Source organism: Amblyraja radiata, chromosome 2, assembly GCF_010909765.2.
Source record: "Amblyraja radiata isolate CabotCenter1 chromosome 2, sAmbRad1.1.pri, whole genome shotgun sequence".
Taxonomy (NCBI): Eukaryota; Metazoa; Chordata; class Chondrichthyes; order Rajiformes; family Rajidae; genus Amblyraja; species Amblyraja radiata.
This window is the reverse complement of record NC_045957.1, coordinates 87,974,228-87,993,182: the sequence shown is the minus strand read 5'-3', so window position 1 is coordinate 87,993,182 and position 18,955 is coordinate 87,974,228. Positions and strand designations below refer to the sequence as shown.

Sequence of the window (18,955 nt, the reverse complement as noted above, 5' to 3'; positions counted from 1 at the left end):
TCCTGGTGTGCACATTTTCTCATTTCTGAAACCATCGTTACAAATCTCTCCGCAGTCTCTCAATATCATTATTATAATCAAGTTCATAATAGACAATAGACAATAGACAATAGGTGCAGGAGTAGGCCATTCGGCCCTTCGAGCTAGCACCGCCATTCAATGTGATCATGGCTGACCATCCCCAATCAGTACCCCGTTCCTGCCTTCTCCCCATATCCCCTGACTCTGCCATTTTTAAGAGCCTTATCTAGCTCTCTCTTGAAAGCATCCAGAGAACCTGCCTCCACCGCCCTCTGAGGCAGAGAATTCCACAGACTCACCACTCTCTGTGAGAAAAAGTGTTTCCTCGTCCCCGTTCTAAATGGCTTACTCCTTATTCTTAAACTGTGGCCCCTGGTTCTGGACTCCCCCAACATCGGGAACAAGTTTCCTGCCTCTAGCGTCAAGTCAAGTCAAGTCAAGTTTATTTGTCACATACACATACGAGATGTGCAGTGAAATGAAAGTGGCAATGCTCGCGGACTTTTGTGCAAAAAGATAAACAACCAAACAACCAAACAAACTATAAACACAATCATAACACACATATACCTTTACATAATAAATAATGGAAGGAAAAACGTTCAGTAGAGTTAGTCCCTGGTGAGATAGGCGTTTACAGTCCGAATGGCCTCTGGGAAGAAACTCCTTCTCAACCTCTCTGTTCTCACCGCATGGCAACGGAGGCGTTTGCCTGACCGTAGCAGCTGTAACAGTCCATTGCAGGGGTGGAAGGGGTCTCTCATGATATTGTTGGCTCTGGAGTTGCACCTCCTGATGTATAGTTCCTGCAGGGGGGCAAGTGAAGTTCCCATAGTGCGTTCGGCCGAACGCACTACTCTCTGCAGAGCCTTCTTGTCCTTGGCAGAGCAATTCCCAAACCAGATGGTAATGTTCCCGGACAAGATGCTTTCCACCGCCGCTGCGTAGAAGCACTGGAGGATCCTCGGAGACACTCTGAATTTCCTCAATTGCCTGAGGTGGTAAAGGCGCTGCCTTGCCTTACTCACGAGTGCTGAGGCGTGTGATGCCCATGTCATATCCTCGGAGATGTGGACTCCCAGATATTTAAAACAGTTCACCCTATCCACAGGATCCCATTTATCCTCAATGGTGTGTACGTCCTCGGATGATGTGCCCTCCTAAAGTCCATGATCAGCTCCTTCGTTTTTTTGATGTTCAAGAGGAGGCTGTTATCCTGGCACCAGAGTGCTAGATCAGCCACCTCCTCCCGGTAGGCCTTCTCGTCGTTGTCTGAGATCAGGCCAAACACTTGGCAAACACGTGTCCAAACACTTAACAATCTTATATGTTTCAATGAGATATCCTCTCATCCTTCTAAACTCCAGAGTGTACAAGCCCATTCTCTCAGCATATGACAGTCCCGCCATCCCGGGAATTAACCTTGTAAACCTACGCTGCACTCCCTCAATAGCAAGAATGTCCTTCCTCAAATTAGGGGACCAAAATTGCACACAATACCCCAGGTGTGGTCTCACTAGGGCTCTGTACAACTGCAGAAGGACCCATTCGACCCATCAAGTCTACTCCACCATTCAATTATGGCAGATCTATCTCTCCCTCTTAACCCCTATCTCCTGTCTTCTCTCCATAACACCCGATACTATACTAATCAAGAATCTGTCCATCTTTGCCTTAAAAAATATCCATTGACATGGCCTCCACAGCCTTTTGTGGCAATGAATTCCACAGGTTCACCACAATCTAGACTAAATAAATTCCTCCTCATCACCTTCCTAAAGGAACCTCTTTTAATTATGATGCTATAATGTCTGGTCCCAGACTCTCTCACTAGTGGAAACATCCTCTCCACATCTACTCTATCCAGGCCTTTCACTATTTGGTAAGTTTCAATGAGGTTTCCCCTCATCCTTCTAAACTCCAGTGCCGTCAAACACTCATTATATGTTGAGCAGAATATGGCAAGCAGAACTCTAAACAATACTTTAAATGCTGAATGACCAACATTCAATACTAGTTTAGTATAACCCCCTTGCATATTAATTCCAGAGAGGATAAAAATGTTTTATTTGGTTTGCTTTTGTTATGACCTTGCTAACATGTGATAGAAATTGTGGAGAATTTGTACTACAAGATCCACAGTATTACACTCAAACCTTCTGAGCAAAAGGTGACCACCCTTCCTACCATAAGGTGGTATTTCACATTTGTCTATATTAATCTTCATTTGCCAATGAATGTGTGACTAATTAGATCCAATCCTCATCTATGTTGAATTTTCCCGCAATATGTTCTAATACAAAAATTTAGTAACTGTTTTTAATTCCAAAGTCTAAATCATTCATGCAGAAACATGGAACTGCAGATGCTGATTTACAAAAAAGAACGGAATAACTCAGTAGGTCAGGCAGCATCTCCGGAGAATATAGATAGATGACATTTCAGGCGGGACCTTTCTTCAGATGAAATTAATTCATTAATGTAATATGAACAGCAGTGGTCCCAGAGCTGATCCCTGAGAGGCACAATTACCAACCTTCTTCCATTGTGACTGGCTATCCTTTGCTCCCTCTCTGCTTTCTGACCCGAGCCCAACTGGTTGCCAGTTTGCTACATTTCCCCCTGAACTCTATAACCTTACCATTATTTGGTACATAATCAAAAGCCTTCTGAAAGATTAGATTAATGTCAACAACTATCAATCTCTACTTTATAACCATTGTCGGATTAGTGAATTGAAGAGTCAAGAATGGAACCAAACAAGATCTGTACAACCAATTCCAATTCTAAGTCATGCAACTGTAGAGGACGTAGAAACAAAGAACAGCAGATGCAGGTTAATACACAAAAGGGACACAAAGTGCTGGTGTAACTCAGCACGTCAGACAGTATCTCTGGAGAACATGGATAGGTGACGTTTCAGGTCGAGACAAGAAACATCACCAATCCATGTTATCCAGAGATGCTGAGTTACTCCAGCACTTTACGTCCTTAACATTAGAGGGCGGCTTTGCTCAGCCCCTTCCACAGAATAGACAATGAGAGACGATGTACTACAGTCACAGTGAAAGGGAATGTTAATCAAGACTTTTATCACAAGCTTACAATCCTGTTACAACAACAAAATTAAGCGTCAATTTGACAAACAGGAACCATGGATGAACAAAACTTAAAATGAAGAGACCAGCTATTCAGGATCAATTATCAGATTTTGGAAGAGGTTGGAAGAAGACAACGAGAGAGCAGGTTCAAGGAGAGCGGGTTGTCTTAGAATTTAAATTGGTGCTCAAAAGATCATTAAATACGCTTAATTATTGTGGAGTTGAAGTTGGAGAAGGTTGAGGAGTAAACAATAATGATATTTTCAAAATTAGAAAAGGATGACAATGGATGAAGCAGATCAACCAATGACATTCTAGAGGAAGATTTGTATGTTATTGTTCATGGAAGTGGAAGAAAGATGGGACAGGGTGAGGGAGAGAGGAACTTACTTGTGCAGAAAAGTGATCACTCATTACATCCACAACTGCTGAGACAACCTGGCGTTATTTTGCTCGCCTGGGAGGCTTGAGAGGAAAACAAAAGCTGTCACTAAAATTCAGAACGGTAGATTAGAAATAGCTCACTGATTAAGAATCAAGGCAGTGTCGAGAGATGATTCACGGGATAAGGTCGCTGTTCAAAGTGCATATGGGATTACACGTCGTCAGAAATCCATGCAGTAATCTCTTGGTTTTGTCTCTTTGATCACAGGTGGCGGCAGGTTTCCCCTGCAGTCAGGCTTAAATTGTCCACTAATTGTTGGATTTGGTGGATGCTGGAAGCTTCAGTTTCAGCGGCGGTGCCGAACTCTACGGCTGAACTGGAATCCTAACCATCTGCACACACATCTTCAAGGCCCAAGGAAACAAACTACTACAGTCCAAAACTACAGTTTCCACCAGATAAGATGTTACAATTGTGATGTAAAGCCTTTTCTTTGTTAAAATTGTATACCGATTCTTTTATCTCATGTCTATTTATCTCGTGTCTATTGTTTTGGGGTTCAAGCAATAACTCATTACTTCCAGAACTGCTGAGACAACCTGGCGTTTTCAGCTTCTGCAAGTGATCGAAGGAGACAAGGCTCGAATCATCCTGGCATTTGCTGCAATTATTAATCCCACTTTAAAACTGGAGTAAGAGAATAGGATATTCAAAAGGTATTACAATAACAGAAATGAACTCCTACCCACAAAGTTGATATTAAGTGTTAGTTTAAGGCTGAAAGAGCAAAATAAAGTCAAAAGGAAACCCCCTGCTTTGCCAATGTGGCCACACATAAATTGGAGGAACAGCACCTCATATTCCGCTTGGGTAGCTTACAGTCTAAAAATATGAACATTGAATTCTCCAATTTTAAGTAACTGACCAAAAATGCCCCCCGTAGCCCAACCTTTTCATCTTCCCTTCCCTGTTCCCCAACAGGATGTACACCCAATTCTCTACTATCTCGCACACCCCCATTTTCCTCTTCCGTCTCCTTCCACTTAGGCCCATTCTTTGGAAAGTAAACCAAAATGTCACACACGTGACCAGATGTCGTCACAAAGTAATACATTACAAAATTCTTGTAAGAGGTTAATCTTATTCATTGCTATTTTCCTACTCACAGAACTATAATGCATGTCTGCTAAAGATATGGACATTCTAGCTTTTTAAATTTAAAGTTTGTATAATGCTGTTGTGTGATGTCACACACGTGACCAGTCATATTTTACCTCTGACCCTAAACAAACATTGTCAGCATAACATATAAAACTTTCACTTGATAAACCAAAACAAATATGGACCATATATACAGCACAAAACAATATACCTGTAATGCTTTCAGAATTAGAAGAGGTGTATTCTGCAATTTTTCATCTTTTGGTCACACACGTGACTAAGAATGGGCCTTATTATCCCTTTGGTACACAAAATTGCTGGGGAAACTCAGCGGGTGCAGCAGCATCTATGGAGCGAAGGAAATAAGCGACGTTTCGGGCCGAACCCCTTCTTCAGACTGATGGGGGGTGGGGAAAGAAAGAAGGAAAAAGGGAGGAGGAGGAGGGGCCCGAGGGCGGGCGGATGGGAGGGTGGGAGGAGACAGCTAGAGGGTGAAGGAAGGGGAGGAGACAGCACAGGCTAGCCAAATTGGGGGAATTCAATGTTGATGCCATAAGGACGCAAGGACCCCAGACGGAATATGAGGTGCTGTTCCTCCAATTTCCGCTGTTGCTTACTCTGGCAATGGAGGAGACCCAGGACAGAGAGGTCGGATTGGGAATGGGAGGGGGAGTTGAAGTGCTGAGCCACCGGGAGGTCAGGTAGGTTATTGCGGACTGAGCGGAGGTGTTCGGCGAAACGGTCGCCCAACCTACGCTTGGTCTCACCGATGTAAATCAGCTGACATCTAGAGCAGCGGATGCAGTAGATGAGGTTGGAGGAGATACAGGTGAACCTTTGTCGCACCTGGAACGACTGCTTGGGACCTTGAATGGAGTCGAGGGGGGAGGTGAAGGGACAGGTGTTGCATTTCTTGCGGTTGCAACGGAAAGTGCCCGGGGAGGGGGTGGTGCGGGAGGGAAGGGAAGAATTGACGAGGGAGTTGCGGAGGGAGCGGTCTTTGCGGAAGGCAGACATGGGGGGAGATGGGAAGATGTGGCGAGTGGTGGGGTCACGTTGGAGGTGGCGGAAATGGCGGAGGATTATGTGTTGTATTTGCCGGCTGGTGGGGTGAAAGGTGAGGACCAGAGGGACTCTGCCCTTGTTGCGTGTGCGGGGATGGGGAGAGAGAGCAGTGTTACGGGGTATGGATGAGACCCTGGTGTGAGCCTCATCTATGGTGGCGGAGGGGAATCCCCGTTCCCTGAAGAACGAGGACATTTCCGATACCCTGGTATGAAATGTCTCATCCTGGGAACAGATGCGGCGTAGGCGGAGGAATTGGGAGTAGGGGATGGAGTCTTTACAGGGGGCAGGGTGGGAAGACGTGTAGTCCAGATAGCCATGTGAGTCAGTGGGTTTGTAATGTATGTCGGTCAGGAGTCTGTCCCCTGCGATGGAGATGGTGAGGTCAAGGAATGGTAGGGAAGTGTCGGAAACTACTTATTATCCCTTTCTCTGGCTTCGCATTTCGCACCTGTTGTCTCTTTATCTCACAGCTTTTTGCCTTCTTCCCATTGCCAATTAAAACCCTCCTCATCTGTATACACTTATCAATTGCCTGGCTTTGTACTGCACTTAGCTCTCTTCCAGCTTTCTCCCCCATACAACAATCATTCTGAAGAAGGGTCCTGACCCGAAACGCACCTATCTGTGTTCTCCAGATATACTACCTGACCCACTGAGTTCATCCAGCCCATTATATCTTTATATCTCCTTTCTATATCTTCTTTTTAAAGAAACAAGTGTTTGGGATTTGGGCATCTATATCTTACTTTGCCCATACTCTGTCTTGGCAGCATAAAGTCACAAGAGGGCACTTTGAATGTTGAAGTATAAACTAAAACAGCTCTTAGCTTTATTAACTGCAGTTCTCGACTTCGCGGCTGGTTACCCAAGTTTAATAAATTTTCTGCTGAAGCTCTTTCTATCATGAGACAGATTGCCTCTTTTCACCTTTACTTTAGAGATCTAGCATGGAAACTGGCCCTTCGACCAACCGAGTCCACGCCTCCCAGCGATCACCCCGAGAACGTACAAACTCCGTACAGACGGCACCAGTAGTTAGGATCGAAACCGGGTCTTTGGCGCTATGCCGCCTGTATCCTGATAGTCCGCAAATTTCTATCTTTCACTCCAAATACTTAGCAGAGACTTAACAAAAGAAAACCAAAAACACTATCATGAGGCAGCCATCTGCAGTGCAGGATACTTGAGATTATTGAAACTACAGTGTCTATTAAAAGAGGCTGGCCATCTGGAATTGGTTATTTTGCCTGCCTGACAGCAAAGTGTTTTCCCATGCTGATATGGAACAAGCGCTTGGTGTTTAAGAATCAGATGCAGCAGTTTAAGACTTCAATATGTTAATGCATATTTCCACAACTCTCCATGAATGTAAAAACAACCTGGGTACAAAAAAAGACCTTAATGGAATAAGTTTTGGTGGGAGGGGAGAAATCACACTATAAAGTAAACACAGCAGAATTGCCAACGATTTTAGCAGTAATTAATTTGGCCCATTTAAGCTTGAACAATTGTTTCGACCAGATGGCTGCAATGCATAATAAAATATGTTACTGATCCGAACAATCCCAGGTTTAACTCTCAATCCATGTGGAATTAGTTGATCTCCGCGAAGGTCGTTCCTAACGTCTACAATTTGTCTCAGAGTCTCCAAGTGAGATTGGAGAAATTAATAGCCTGCATTCCCTTCTTGATCATTACTCAGTGACCCCTTGCTGAGATTATACAGGCAGTTATCAGAGCAGTGCAGAATCATGCGTATCTGTGGTGATCAATTAGCCTGGGAACGAACACTCATGGTCCTCGCAAATTAAATCGGGCAACATTGAGCCAAATGTGACAAGGATCAAAAACCAAGACCATCATATATATTCACGCTGCACTAGTTTGCTCTTTCTTCAGTGGTGCACCACCAAGAGACAATGAACTAATTTTGCATTAATTGAAAGAGTCCCCACAAATCAAATTAGAGTAAAATTAACAAAAGCGAGAATCTAACATGCTTGTGTTAAAGTTCATATGAGAAAAATATTGGAATACAAACTGAGAAAGACACAAAATTGTGGAGTAACTCAGTGGGTCAGGCAGTACCTCTGGTGAAATTGAAAAGGTGACGTTTCAGGTCAAGACTTCTTCAGACTGACTAAGTGTCCAGAAATGTCACCTATTCGTTTTCTCCGCCGATGGTGACTGATCGCTAAGTTACTCCAGCATTTTGTGTCTATCTTTGGAGTAAACCAGCATCTGCAGTCCCTTCATGTACATAGATTGTGAGAAAAATGAATAGAGTGAAAATGGAAACCATACATTTAGAGTCTAAATCCTGCTACCATCATAAATATTTGGGTGTAATGTTGAGATAACTGAGCACAGCACTCTCCATTGAAGGTAATGCCCCTTTAGAATTGGCCAGGATTCAAATTAGCTAAACAAACTACCTCTTTATAATGCATGAATCAATGAATCTTTGGTTACAACATTAGTAAGAAAACAGAGTCAGTTTTTTCTTTAAAGTCCCACCAGCATGAGACTTATGGATTGCCAGTGATTGTCCTTTACAATATTCCCTATAACTTCTGTTGTAAAATTAAGTGACAATGCCAAGTCTGTTCTGTGTTATTCACATTCCAGCTCTCTGAAGGGTAATTTAACACGGCTGCTTTTACAGAAAGCGAACTCTGTTCATTGTCAGATCACCTCATTTCACATTTTTCCAAATATTCTCAGGCAGAATGGCAGGAATTTTATAACCATTAGGAGTTTCCAAAATCCACAGGATTTTGTTACAGGAAACAGAGCACATTTCAATGATATTGTGGATTTCACGACAGGATTCAAGGCCAAAGTCACTTGCACTTTCAGGGAGATTTAACATGGATATCACGCAGCCGTACTGCTTATAATGAAAACACTGAACACGGTTAGCATGAAACAAACACCTCAAGCAAAAACGTTCTGTTACTTCAAAAAAAATGCAGAATATCATAAGAGATAGGAGTAGCCCATCAGGTCTACCATTCAATTATGGCTGATCTATCTCTCCCTCCTAACGCTATTCTCCTGCCTTCTCCCCATAACCTCTGACGCCCGTACTGATCAAGAATATATAGTGTTTCACATGTTTCTCTGTGAACAGTTAAATATATGTGCCAGCATCATCAGGAATTCATGCATTTACATTCCTTTCCCTCGGATTTGGACTTAGAATTAATGCACTGATTTCTTGGATGAGAGACAATTAAAAGATTCCTGCCAATCGACAAGAGTTATATGGCAATAATTTCTCCACTGCAGCACAAAAATAACTCGCATCTTTGAAAAATAAAGTAGCATCAGGTGGTTCATTGGTTCCAGCTGCAATGTTAAAAACTAACATGAAACTCAGAGCAACTGTAACACTGCCAGTGTTTAAGGTGATATCACAGCCAATTCTCCTCTCAGATATTGGGGAACAATAAAGTAAATTGGTGGAAGCTACCCATTGGAAAGAAATTCATACAAGTATGTATTACATTTGGTATCATTGCCCAATGTTCACCCCGATACGATTTTAAAATAGGAAAGTGTGTAATTTAGCAACCTTTGTGGAATAGGTCCACATGACATCTTTATTCTACTACTTCATGTCAATAAAGGCTTGAAGTTCATACTTCCATAAAAGAGAAAATTCTCTGCAACTGCAGAGTATTTTTAGATACAGATTATATCTACAAATGATGCAGATCATATCTGAAATTTGCATGTAAAAAATAAGTTGCATTCCAGTAACGTAGCATCTGGTTTTACTTTTCACTGAATATATTTGAACACAGTGTCTCAGCAACATAATTTGCTTTTTAAAATACAATGCACCTTTAAAGCCCTTTGAATGCTGCCCAACTGTTTGAGCGCTTGCATATACTTTTCACACAATTTATTTAATATCGTGCTGAAATATTGCAACAGTTTTAACAAAGTAGTGGACACTGCAAGCATTCATAAATCATCTCTGTAGTTCAGAACTAATTACTTCAGCGAATGTTGCTTGAAAGTTTTTTTTACCATTTCAGCTTAAAATTTTGCTGTTTGGACACAAGAATGTTGCTTCCAACAGCTTTTTTTGGTTGACTTACCAACAAAGGCTGCGATCCCACAGAGCCCATTTTCCACATGCCACACAATCCAATGTTGATAAAAATGCAGTATATGTAATTTAAAAGTAAGTCAGAATCTTCTACTCTGTTTGAGCTTCAAAAATGAGTTATTTAATTTCTTCTTGCTATATAATCACTGCCATAGCCAACGCAGTAATCTAAGAACAGTAGGATAAATAGCACTTTATAATGCTTCCAACAGTACAGACTTTCCTTTTAGTTTTTGTTAAGGAGATGCCCTACTATGACCTTCTCATATATGAACTGCAAAGAAGGTTCAATCAAGGGAATGCTGAAAGGGTCCTTTATGATGGGGGAAGGTATTAGAAAACCTCCTCCTGTCAAAGTAAAATTTACAGTAATTAAGCTCGCAGAAAATTCTTTAAGTATAGATGTGACTTGGCCAGCTGGCTCTCAGTTTTCAGATTTAAAAAAGCTCTTCAAACAGACTACAAAAAATATTTATACTTTAAATGAAAGTATCAGATTTACATGATAAATAATCGGTTTCTGTCATTTTCACTTCGTAGAACCAAGATGTGAAGATTCAGAATACCGATGGTTTTATGCTTTTGTTGGAATTAAAAGACCTCAACAAACGTCACTGATGTTGAAGTTAATGCCCACAGCAATGAAAAGGTTTTCACAGTGAAAATTGATTGGTGAAAAAGTGTTATAAACATCAATCAACTAGGCATCAGCAACTAATTTTTTTTTCCAAATGCAAACATTCAGAATAAAGTCATTTAAACAAAAATAAAATAAGATGCAATGGCAGGACAGTACTGTGGTGGACTGGGACACTTCAGATCAAAGATCTTTCAAGCAGCTCTTTGCCTCAGAATGACGACATTATATCTCCATAGCAACGTCAGCAGGAACCCCGGAACAATTCTCCAGGTATATTATGAGTAAAGGCTGGCTAAGAAGAGAATAGATCCCTTTAAAGATCGCATGACCATCTTTGGGTGGTCACAGGAGATGGGAGAGATTATGAACATCTCTCGTCAGTTTTTACTTTGGAGAAGCACATGGATGCTAAGGAACTGAGGTATATGACCTGTGATGTCTTGCACTATATACAAATTACCAAAGAGGAGATGTTAAAACATAGATCACTACAGCCCAGGAACAGGTCCTTCAGTCCACAATGTCCGTGCCGAACATGGCGCCAAGTTAAACTAACCTCCTTTGCTCACGCACAATCCATATACCTCCATTCCCTTGTACATCTATGTGTCTATCTTAAAGCTTATAACATGCCAGCATCACTTTGCCCCGCTCACCTTAAAGCTGTGTCCACTAGTATTTGACATTTTCTCCCTGGTAAAAAGATGCTGATTACCTGCCCGATGCCCCACACATTTTTATGTACTTCTATCACGTCTCCCTTCAGTCTCCGTCACTCCAGAGAAAAAAAACAATTTATCCAACCTCTCCCTAAACTAATACCCTCTAATCCAGGCAGCATTCTGGTAATCCTCTTCTGCACCCTTTCTGTAATGAGACGACTAGAACTGCCAAACCAAAATCCTAGAAAGCTGCAACAAGACTTCCTGACTCTTCTACGCAATGCCCCGAACAATTAAGTCAAGCATACCATACGCCCTCTTTACAACTATCTACTCGATGATCTAAGTGGATTTAGATCCCACTGTTCTACAATGCTTCCCAGGGCCCTGCCATTCACGGTTGCATACCCTGCTATAGGAAAGAGATCATTAAGCTGGATAGAGTGCAATGATGGTTTACAAGAATCCTTCCATGACTCAAGGGCCTGATTTAAAGGGTATATTGGCCAGGCTAGGACTCTGTACATCAATGCTGTTCAATGTCTTGCCATTAACTGTATACTTTTCACTTCCACTCAACCTCTCCCATGGTAAATTGGTCTGGAATGTTAGAACACATGGGATCCAGGGAACTGATTGGATACATCACTGGCTTAATGAAGGTGATGGCGGAATGTTGTTTTTCCATCTGGAAGCCCGTGAACAGTGGTGTGCCACAGGGATTGGTGCTGGGCCCAATGCTGTTTGCCATCTATTAAAACAATATGGCTGAGAATATACAGGGCAGGCTTAGTAATGTTGCAATGACCTAAAATCGGTGGCATTGTAAACAGTGAAGGTGGTTGTACGGAGGGATCGTGATCAGCGAGGAGGATGGGCTGAGAAATGGATAAATAACGTTGGATTCAGACAATTGCGAGATGTTGTGTTTGCGGAAGTCAAATCAGGGTAAGACTTTCACAGTGAACAGGCCTCATCAGTCAGGGTACTGAGTAGAGGAGATGGGGCATTATGTTCAAGTTGTCATAAGTGATAGGAGCAGATTTAGGCCATTTGACCCGTCAAGTCTGCTCCGCCATTTAATCATGGCTGATCTACCTCTCCCTCTGAACCCCATTCTCCTACCTTCTCCCCATAACCCTTGCCACCCGTACGAATCAAGAATCTATCTATCTCTACTTTAAAAATATCTATTGACTTGGCCTCCACTGCCTTCTGTGGCGAGTTGGATGAGATGTTGGCAAGGTGTAGCTTTTGTTACACTGCTATAGGAAAGACAGGATTAAGCTGGAAAAAATGCAACAAAGGTTTACAAGAATGTTTCCATTACTCAATTGCCTGATTCATAGGGAGAGATTGGTCAGGCTAGGACTTTTTTCCTTGGAGCATTGGAGACTTAGGTGTGTCCCATAAATTTTGGAGGAGCATAATAAGGTGTGAACTCATAACCTTTTTTCAAAAGAGTGTGGTGGCAATATAGAATTAGCTGCCAGAGAAAATGATCGAGACAGCTACAATATAATATTTGAAAGAGCATTGGACACATGCATAGATAGAAAGTGGCTGAGAGGTATATTGGACTAATGCAGGCAAATGGGGTCAATTTAGATGGGCATCTTGGATGGCCTGGAAAGATTGGGATGAAGGGCCTGTTTCCATGCAACACGAGTCTACAACTCCTATACTCTACGATAGCCAACCAGGTTGGACTTGCAGAAGATCAAGTAATCTGCATTCTTGCTCCAAGATTCAAGGGTAAAGATCAGCATACTCACTCAGAACTGTACAAGAAAACATAATTAGTGTGTCACAGTTTAAAAGTTCCCAAGTCAATCTTTAATCCGAGGTCAGATCATATAACATATGTAGTATCAGCGAGTATGTGGACCAGCTGCACTCCATGTTGTTGAAACATCATTTCAATAAAATGCTATCAGGGAGCCCCACTGCTGTAAGAAATGCTACATTTCACTGTGTGTAAGAAGAGAGACAGACAGCAAAATACAGACATAAGGAAGTGGGAGTACTTAAATGTTATACCTCCATTTCACCTTGTTCCAAGAACTACATGTTGTAAGGATTGTAGGTGTCAAATTGAGGAATTTAGTATAAATTATTTTATTCTCACTCTGAGTGAGCTTTTTGTCTGAACAGTTTTTCCCAAAAAGAACCATGGCGTAAACCATGCTGAAGCAATTTATCCTTATCCCATTATTTGCCCGAGGATGCTCTTCAAAACAGCCACTATGAGAGGGAATGGAGATCAAAAACACAGCCTTAGCATATTAGAGGTTCATTAAAGAGCCTAACAGCGGGAAAGAAGCTGCTTTTGAATCTGGCGGCACGTGCTTTCTAGTTTTTCAGTCTTCTGACCGACAGGAAAGGGAAGAAGAGGGAATGACCAGGGTGTGGGTGGTCCTTGATTGTAAAGTAATACAGCGTGGAAACAGGCCCTTCAGCCCAATTTGCTCACGCCGACCAACATGCCCCATCTACACTAGTCCTACCTGCCTGTATTTGGCCCAGATCCCTCTAAACCTATCATATCCAAGTACTTGTCCAAAGTAGATGGAGTCGATGGGAATTAGGGGAGGAGGGCGTTGAGCTTGGATAGAATTATGTACTGGGCTGCATTCACGATGCTTTGCCATACTCTAATATGGTTCCTAAAGTTGATGACCAGCTCTTTCACCTTGCTCATATTGGGGTTGTTGAATTGACACAATGGAAATAAGCTTTTACAAAATCATGAGAGGAATAGATCGGGTAGATGCAAAGATTCTCTTGCCCAGAATAGGTGAATTGAGGACCAGAGGACACAGGTTTAAAGCGAAGGGGTAACGATTTAATAGGAATCTGAGGGGTAACATTTCACACAAAGTGTGGTGGAGGTTTGAAACAAGCTGCCAGAGGAGGTAGTTGAGGCAGGGACTATTCCAATGTTCAAGAAATAGTTAGACTGGTACATGGAAAGGACAGGTTTGGAGGGATATGGGCCAATCACGGCCAGGTGGGACTAGTGTAGCTGGGACATGTTGGCCGGTGTGGGCATGTTGGGCCGAAGTGCCTGTTTCCACGCTGTATCACTCTATGACTTTAAGCTCTCTATTTCCTTTCCAAACTCCCATCTCTTCACTGTAAACGACCTGGCCCATCAGAATGTGCAAAGTTTGTGGTGCAATGTTAAGTGGTGCAAAAAAAAGCTAAAGTTTAAAAACGAGGAAGAGTTGAGAGTAATAATACATGATAGGACCTCCGGGAATAAGGTGTGAAAAAGGTGATTGGTCCAGGAGTCAGACAGCGGTGAGGAAGCAGCTGTTCTTGAGCTGTGCATATCCAAGCTTTCAAGCTCCTTTATGTTCAAGGTCAAAAGGAGCAAAGAGAAGGGCCAGGGTGGCAGACACCCTTAATGATACATCCAGCCTTTCTGATGCGATGCATCATGAAGGCGAACTGGACAGAAGGAAGTGAGGATCCTGAGATGGACAGGGCTGTGTTCACCACTCTGCAGGTTCAGACGGTAAAGAGCAGACCAGTTGCCAAACAAGGATGATCGGCATCCCGTCAAAATACATTCTATACCGCATCTGTAGAACCATATAATATAACCATATAACAATTACAGCACGGAAACAGGCCATCTCGGCCCTTCTAGTCCATACCGAACACGTATTCTCCCCTAGTCCCATCTACCGGCACTCAGACCATAACCCTCCATTCCTTTCCCGTCCATAGAACTATCAAATTTATTTTTAAATGATAAAATCGAACCTGCCTGCACCACCTTCACTGGAAGCTCATTCCACACAGCTACCACTCTCTGAGTAAAGAAGTTCCCCCTCATGTTACCCCTAAGCTTCTGTCCCTTAATTCTCAAGTCATGTCCTCTTGTTTGAATCTTCCCTACTCTCAGTGGGAAAAGCTTATCCACGTCAACTCTGTCTATCCCTCTCATCATTTTAAAGACCTCTATCAAGTCCCCCCTTAACCTTCTGCGCTCCAAAGAATAAAGACCTAACTTGTTCAACCTTTCTCTGTAACTTAGTTGCTGAAACCCAGGCAACATTCTCGTAAATCTCCTCTGTACTCTCTCTATTTTGTTGACATCCTTCCTAAAATTAGGCGACCAAAATTGTACACCATACTCCAGAATTGGCCTCACCAATGCCTTGTACAATTTTAACATTACATTCCAACTTCTATACTCAATGCTCTGATTTATAAAGGTCAGCACACCAAAAGCTTTCTTTACCACCCTATCTACATGAGATTCCACCTTCAGGGAACTGTGCACAGTTATTCCTAGATCCCTCTGTTCAACTGCATTCCTCAATTCCCTACCATTTACCATGTACGTCCTATTTTGATTTGTCCTGCCAAGATGTAGCACCTCACACTTATCAGCATTAAACTCCATCTGCCATCTTTCAGCCCACTCTTCCAACTGGCATAAATCTCTCTGTAGACTTTGAAAATCTATTTCATTATCTACAACCCCACCTATCTTAGTATCATCTGCATACTTACTAATCCAATTTACCACACCATCATCCAGATCATTGATGTACATGACAAACAACAGTGGACCCAACACAGATCCCTGTGGCACCCCACTAGTCACTGGCCTCCAACCTGACAAACAGCCATTCACCATTACTCTCTGGCATCTCCCATTCAGCCACTGTTGAATCCATGTTGCTACTCCACCATTAATACCCAACAATTGAACCTTCTTAATCAACCTTCCATGAGGAACCTTGTCAAAGGCCTTACTGAAGTCCATATATACAACATCCACTGCTTTACCCTCATCAATTTCCCGAGTTACCTCTTCAAAAAATTCGAGAAGATTGGTCAAACATGACCTTCCAGGCACAAATCCATGTTGACTGTTCCTAATCAGACCCTGTTTATCCAGATGCTTATATATATTATCTCTAAGTATCCTTTCCATTAATTTGCCCACCACTGACGTCAAACTAACAGGTCTATAATTGCTAGGTTTACTCTTAGAACCCTTTTTAAACAATGGAACAACATGCGCAGTACGCCAATCCTCCGGCACTATTCCCGTTTCTAATGACATTTGAAATATTTCTGTCATAGCCCCTGCTATTTCTACACTAACTTCCCTCAATGTCCTAAGGAATATTCTGTCCGGACCTGGAGACTTATCCACTTTTATATTTTTCAAAAGTGTCAGTACTTCCTCTTCTTTGAATCTCTTAGTTTCCATAGCTACTCTACTTGTTTCCCTTACCTCACATAATTCAATATCCTTCTCCTTGGTGAATACCGAAGAAAAGAGATTGTTCAATATCTCCCCCATCTCTTTTGGCTCTGCAGATAGCTGTCCACTCTGTTCGAGTTCGAGGGAATCCTCGTAGTCATGCCAAATCTACACTGATGCTTAAGAAAGCAAATGCGCTGTTTAGTATATGAAATGCATTTAGTGTATTATTCAAACATCAGTCTGAAGGAGCCAAGTTAGGCTGCTGGTGATACGGTTGTTTGGTACAGAAATGGAAAAAGGAGTTAGCATGGAGTTAACTGTGCAAGAGCGCAATTATCTAATTCTTATTTTTCTATTCAGTGGTCTTAATGTCCTGAATTCTGCTTCAACAACATCAAACCTTGAACATTTGTTGGCCCTTCAACAAAGTAACTCATTCCAAAGTGCTTCACAGGAATGAACACAAAATTTGGCACCAAGCCACCCAACGACATACTCAGGCAATACTTTATTATTTTTGGTGTGTCCTTCTTATCATTGTGGCAATTCTTCCTCCAACAACTTCCTATTCTCTCGTTTTATTTTACTTATTCTCTTTAGTCAGAGATGGCCCTCTCACAATCCCTTTCATCTCATTGCATTTCCTACTCTTTCCACTTCCCATTATGTTCTTCCCTCGTTTACGCGCCTTCAATTTGTCCCTCTCTATTATGCACTCAGAAGTGGAATCCCAACCCACACCTCCTCTACCATGCTCTCCTGTTTTCATTCACCCTAGTAAACTAATAAAAGACATGGCATTCTCTCACAATTCAATGCAAGTCGCTATCGTGACCAAAACGGCAATAAAAAAATGAAACTAGGACATCTTTTATTTGACTCTCCTAACATATTTGCTACTCTTCTGTAAATAAAGCATAATCCATAAAATAAAAATAATCTACACTAGTATAGAACACAAAGTGCTGGAGCAACTGAAGAAGGGCCTCAACCCAAAATGTTGCCTATCCATGACCTTCAGAGATGCTATCTGACCCTCTGACCCTAGCACTTTGTATTGAATGTAAGATTCTAGCATCTGCAATTCCTTGCGTCTAAAACAATCTACGCTGACGCATTGGCTCAATTATTTACCTGTTATAAAGTAGACCAGTGTTTCATCATCACCATTTTATTTCCATAAATAACTCCATTCAAGGTCCATTGCAACACAGATAGCTATTTGTTTTGGGAGAAACATAACCAAAATTGCTGGCGTGATATCATGCATTCCCTGTGACTATTTATGCTCCATGGCTAAATATGAATATTGAATTGACCTTTAAGTCTCCCCTTCTTCACTGAATAGAGCCACAAAGTCTCAATGAACATTAAATGCATGCATTTTGCAGGAAATTGAAGCTACCCAGCTGTGTAAGTTACAGGTTACTAACTGCCTGGAGAATAAAGATACACATCTAGGACCCTGATCACAGCAAAAATGCCATAAAAGAAAATAGAACATGGTAATATAATTATTAATCACTTCAATGAAGCAAAAAAAAATAAAAATAATAATTCACTTGGGCTATGCGGCTCTCGTAAAGATGAAGTAGATTGTTTTTATAGAATTCAGCCAAATTTTGTTGCTGGTATTGTCAGTCAAAAGTCAAGAACTTTAATTGTCATATGTACCGAAACGAAACGGCACTTGCTGCGCCACAACAGGTTTGTACACACAGTACACAATAGATAACATAATAAACCAAAAAAAGTTAAATAAATTTAAAAAATACAAAATACAAAGTCCCTAGTGCACCCAAGACAGATCGTAGTTCGAAGTTCAGTTGGGGGTTGCAGTGTTCAATAGCCTGACGGTTGTTGAGAAGAAGCTGGATGTCACAGTTCAGTGGTCTTAATGTGACCATTAAGGTCTTGAACCTGGATGTCACAGTTTTCAGACTACTGTACATTCTTCCTGATGGCAGGAATTAAATGGGAGCATGGCCAAGTTGGTGTGGTTCCTTGATGATGCTGGCGGCCTACAGATCCCTTGGATGGTGGGGAGGTTAAAATATTCCGATGGACCAGGCAGTCTTCATCACTTTTGTAATCTCCTTCCTTCCTGGACATTAGAGTTACCGTGATGCAACTAGTCAATATGCTCTCGTCTGTACACGTGCAGCAGTTCAAGAAAGTATTCGTTGATATTCCAAATCTCCTCAATCTTCTAAGAAAACAGAGCAATTGATTGGCTTTCCTTATGATTAGAATATGCTGGGTCCAGGACAGATCTTAAGACATATGCATGGCCAGGAACCTGAAGTTGTTCACTCCCTCTACCGCAGAAGCATCGATGAAGGCAGGTTAGTGGATCCTAAGGCTTCCTCTTCTAAAGTCAACAATCAGCTCCTTGGTTTTACTGACGTTGAGATCAAAGCTGTTGTTCTGGCACTATTCAATCCGATGGTCAGTAGTCATTGAGGCATGTCACCTTACTCTTCATGGGCAATGGTATTATTGATGGCCTTTTTAAGCAGGTGAGAACCTTAGACCTCAGTATGAGAGGTTGAACATGTCTGCAA

General features: G+C 41.9%; 1 protein-coding gene across 10 annotated transcripts in view; it reads right to left on the bottom strand.

The window, feature by feature from the left end:
- Window positions 1-18,955, bottom strand: part of tns3 (tensin 3) — a 453,833-nt gene that overhangs the window by 267,888 nt on the left and 166,990 nt on the right. The window contains exon 1 of one of the 10 annotated variants that reach the window (XM_033050152.1): window positions 9,846-10,095. The exons of the other annotated variants lie outside the window; for them this stretch is intronic. Within the exon in view, the coding sequence (XP_032906043.1) occupies window positions 9,846-9,884 (39 nt within the window). The 5' untranslated portion in view covers window positions 9,885-10,095. Of the gene's footprint in view, window positions 1-9,845; window positions 10,096-18,955 lie in introns of those variants that run through there. 10 annotated transcript variants of the gene reach the window in all.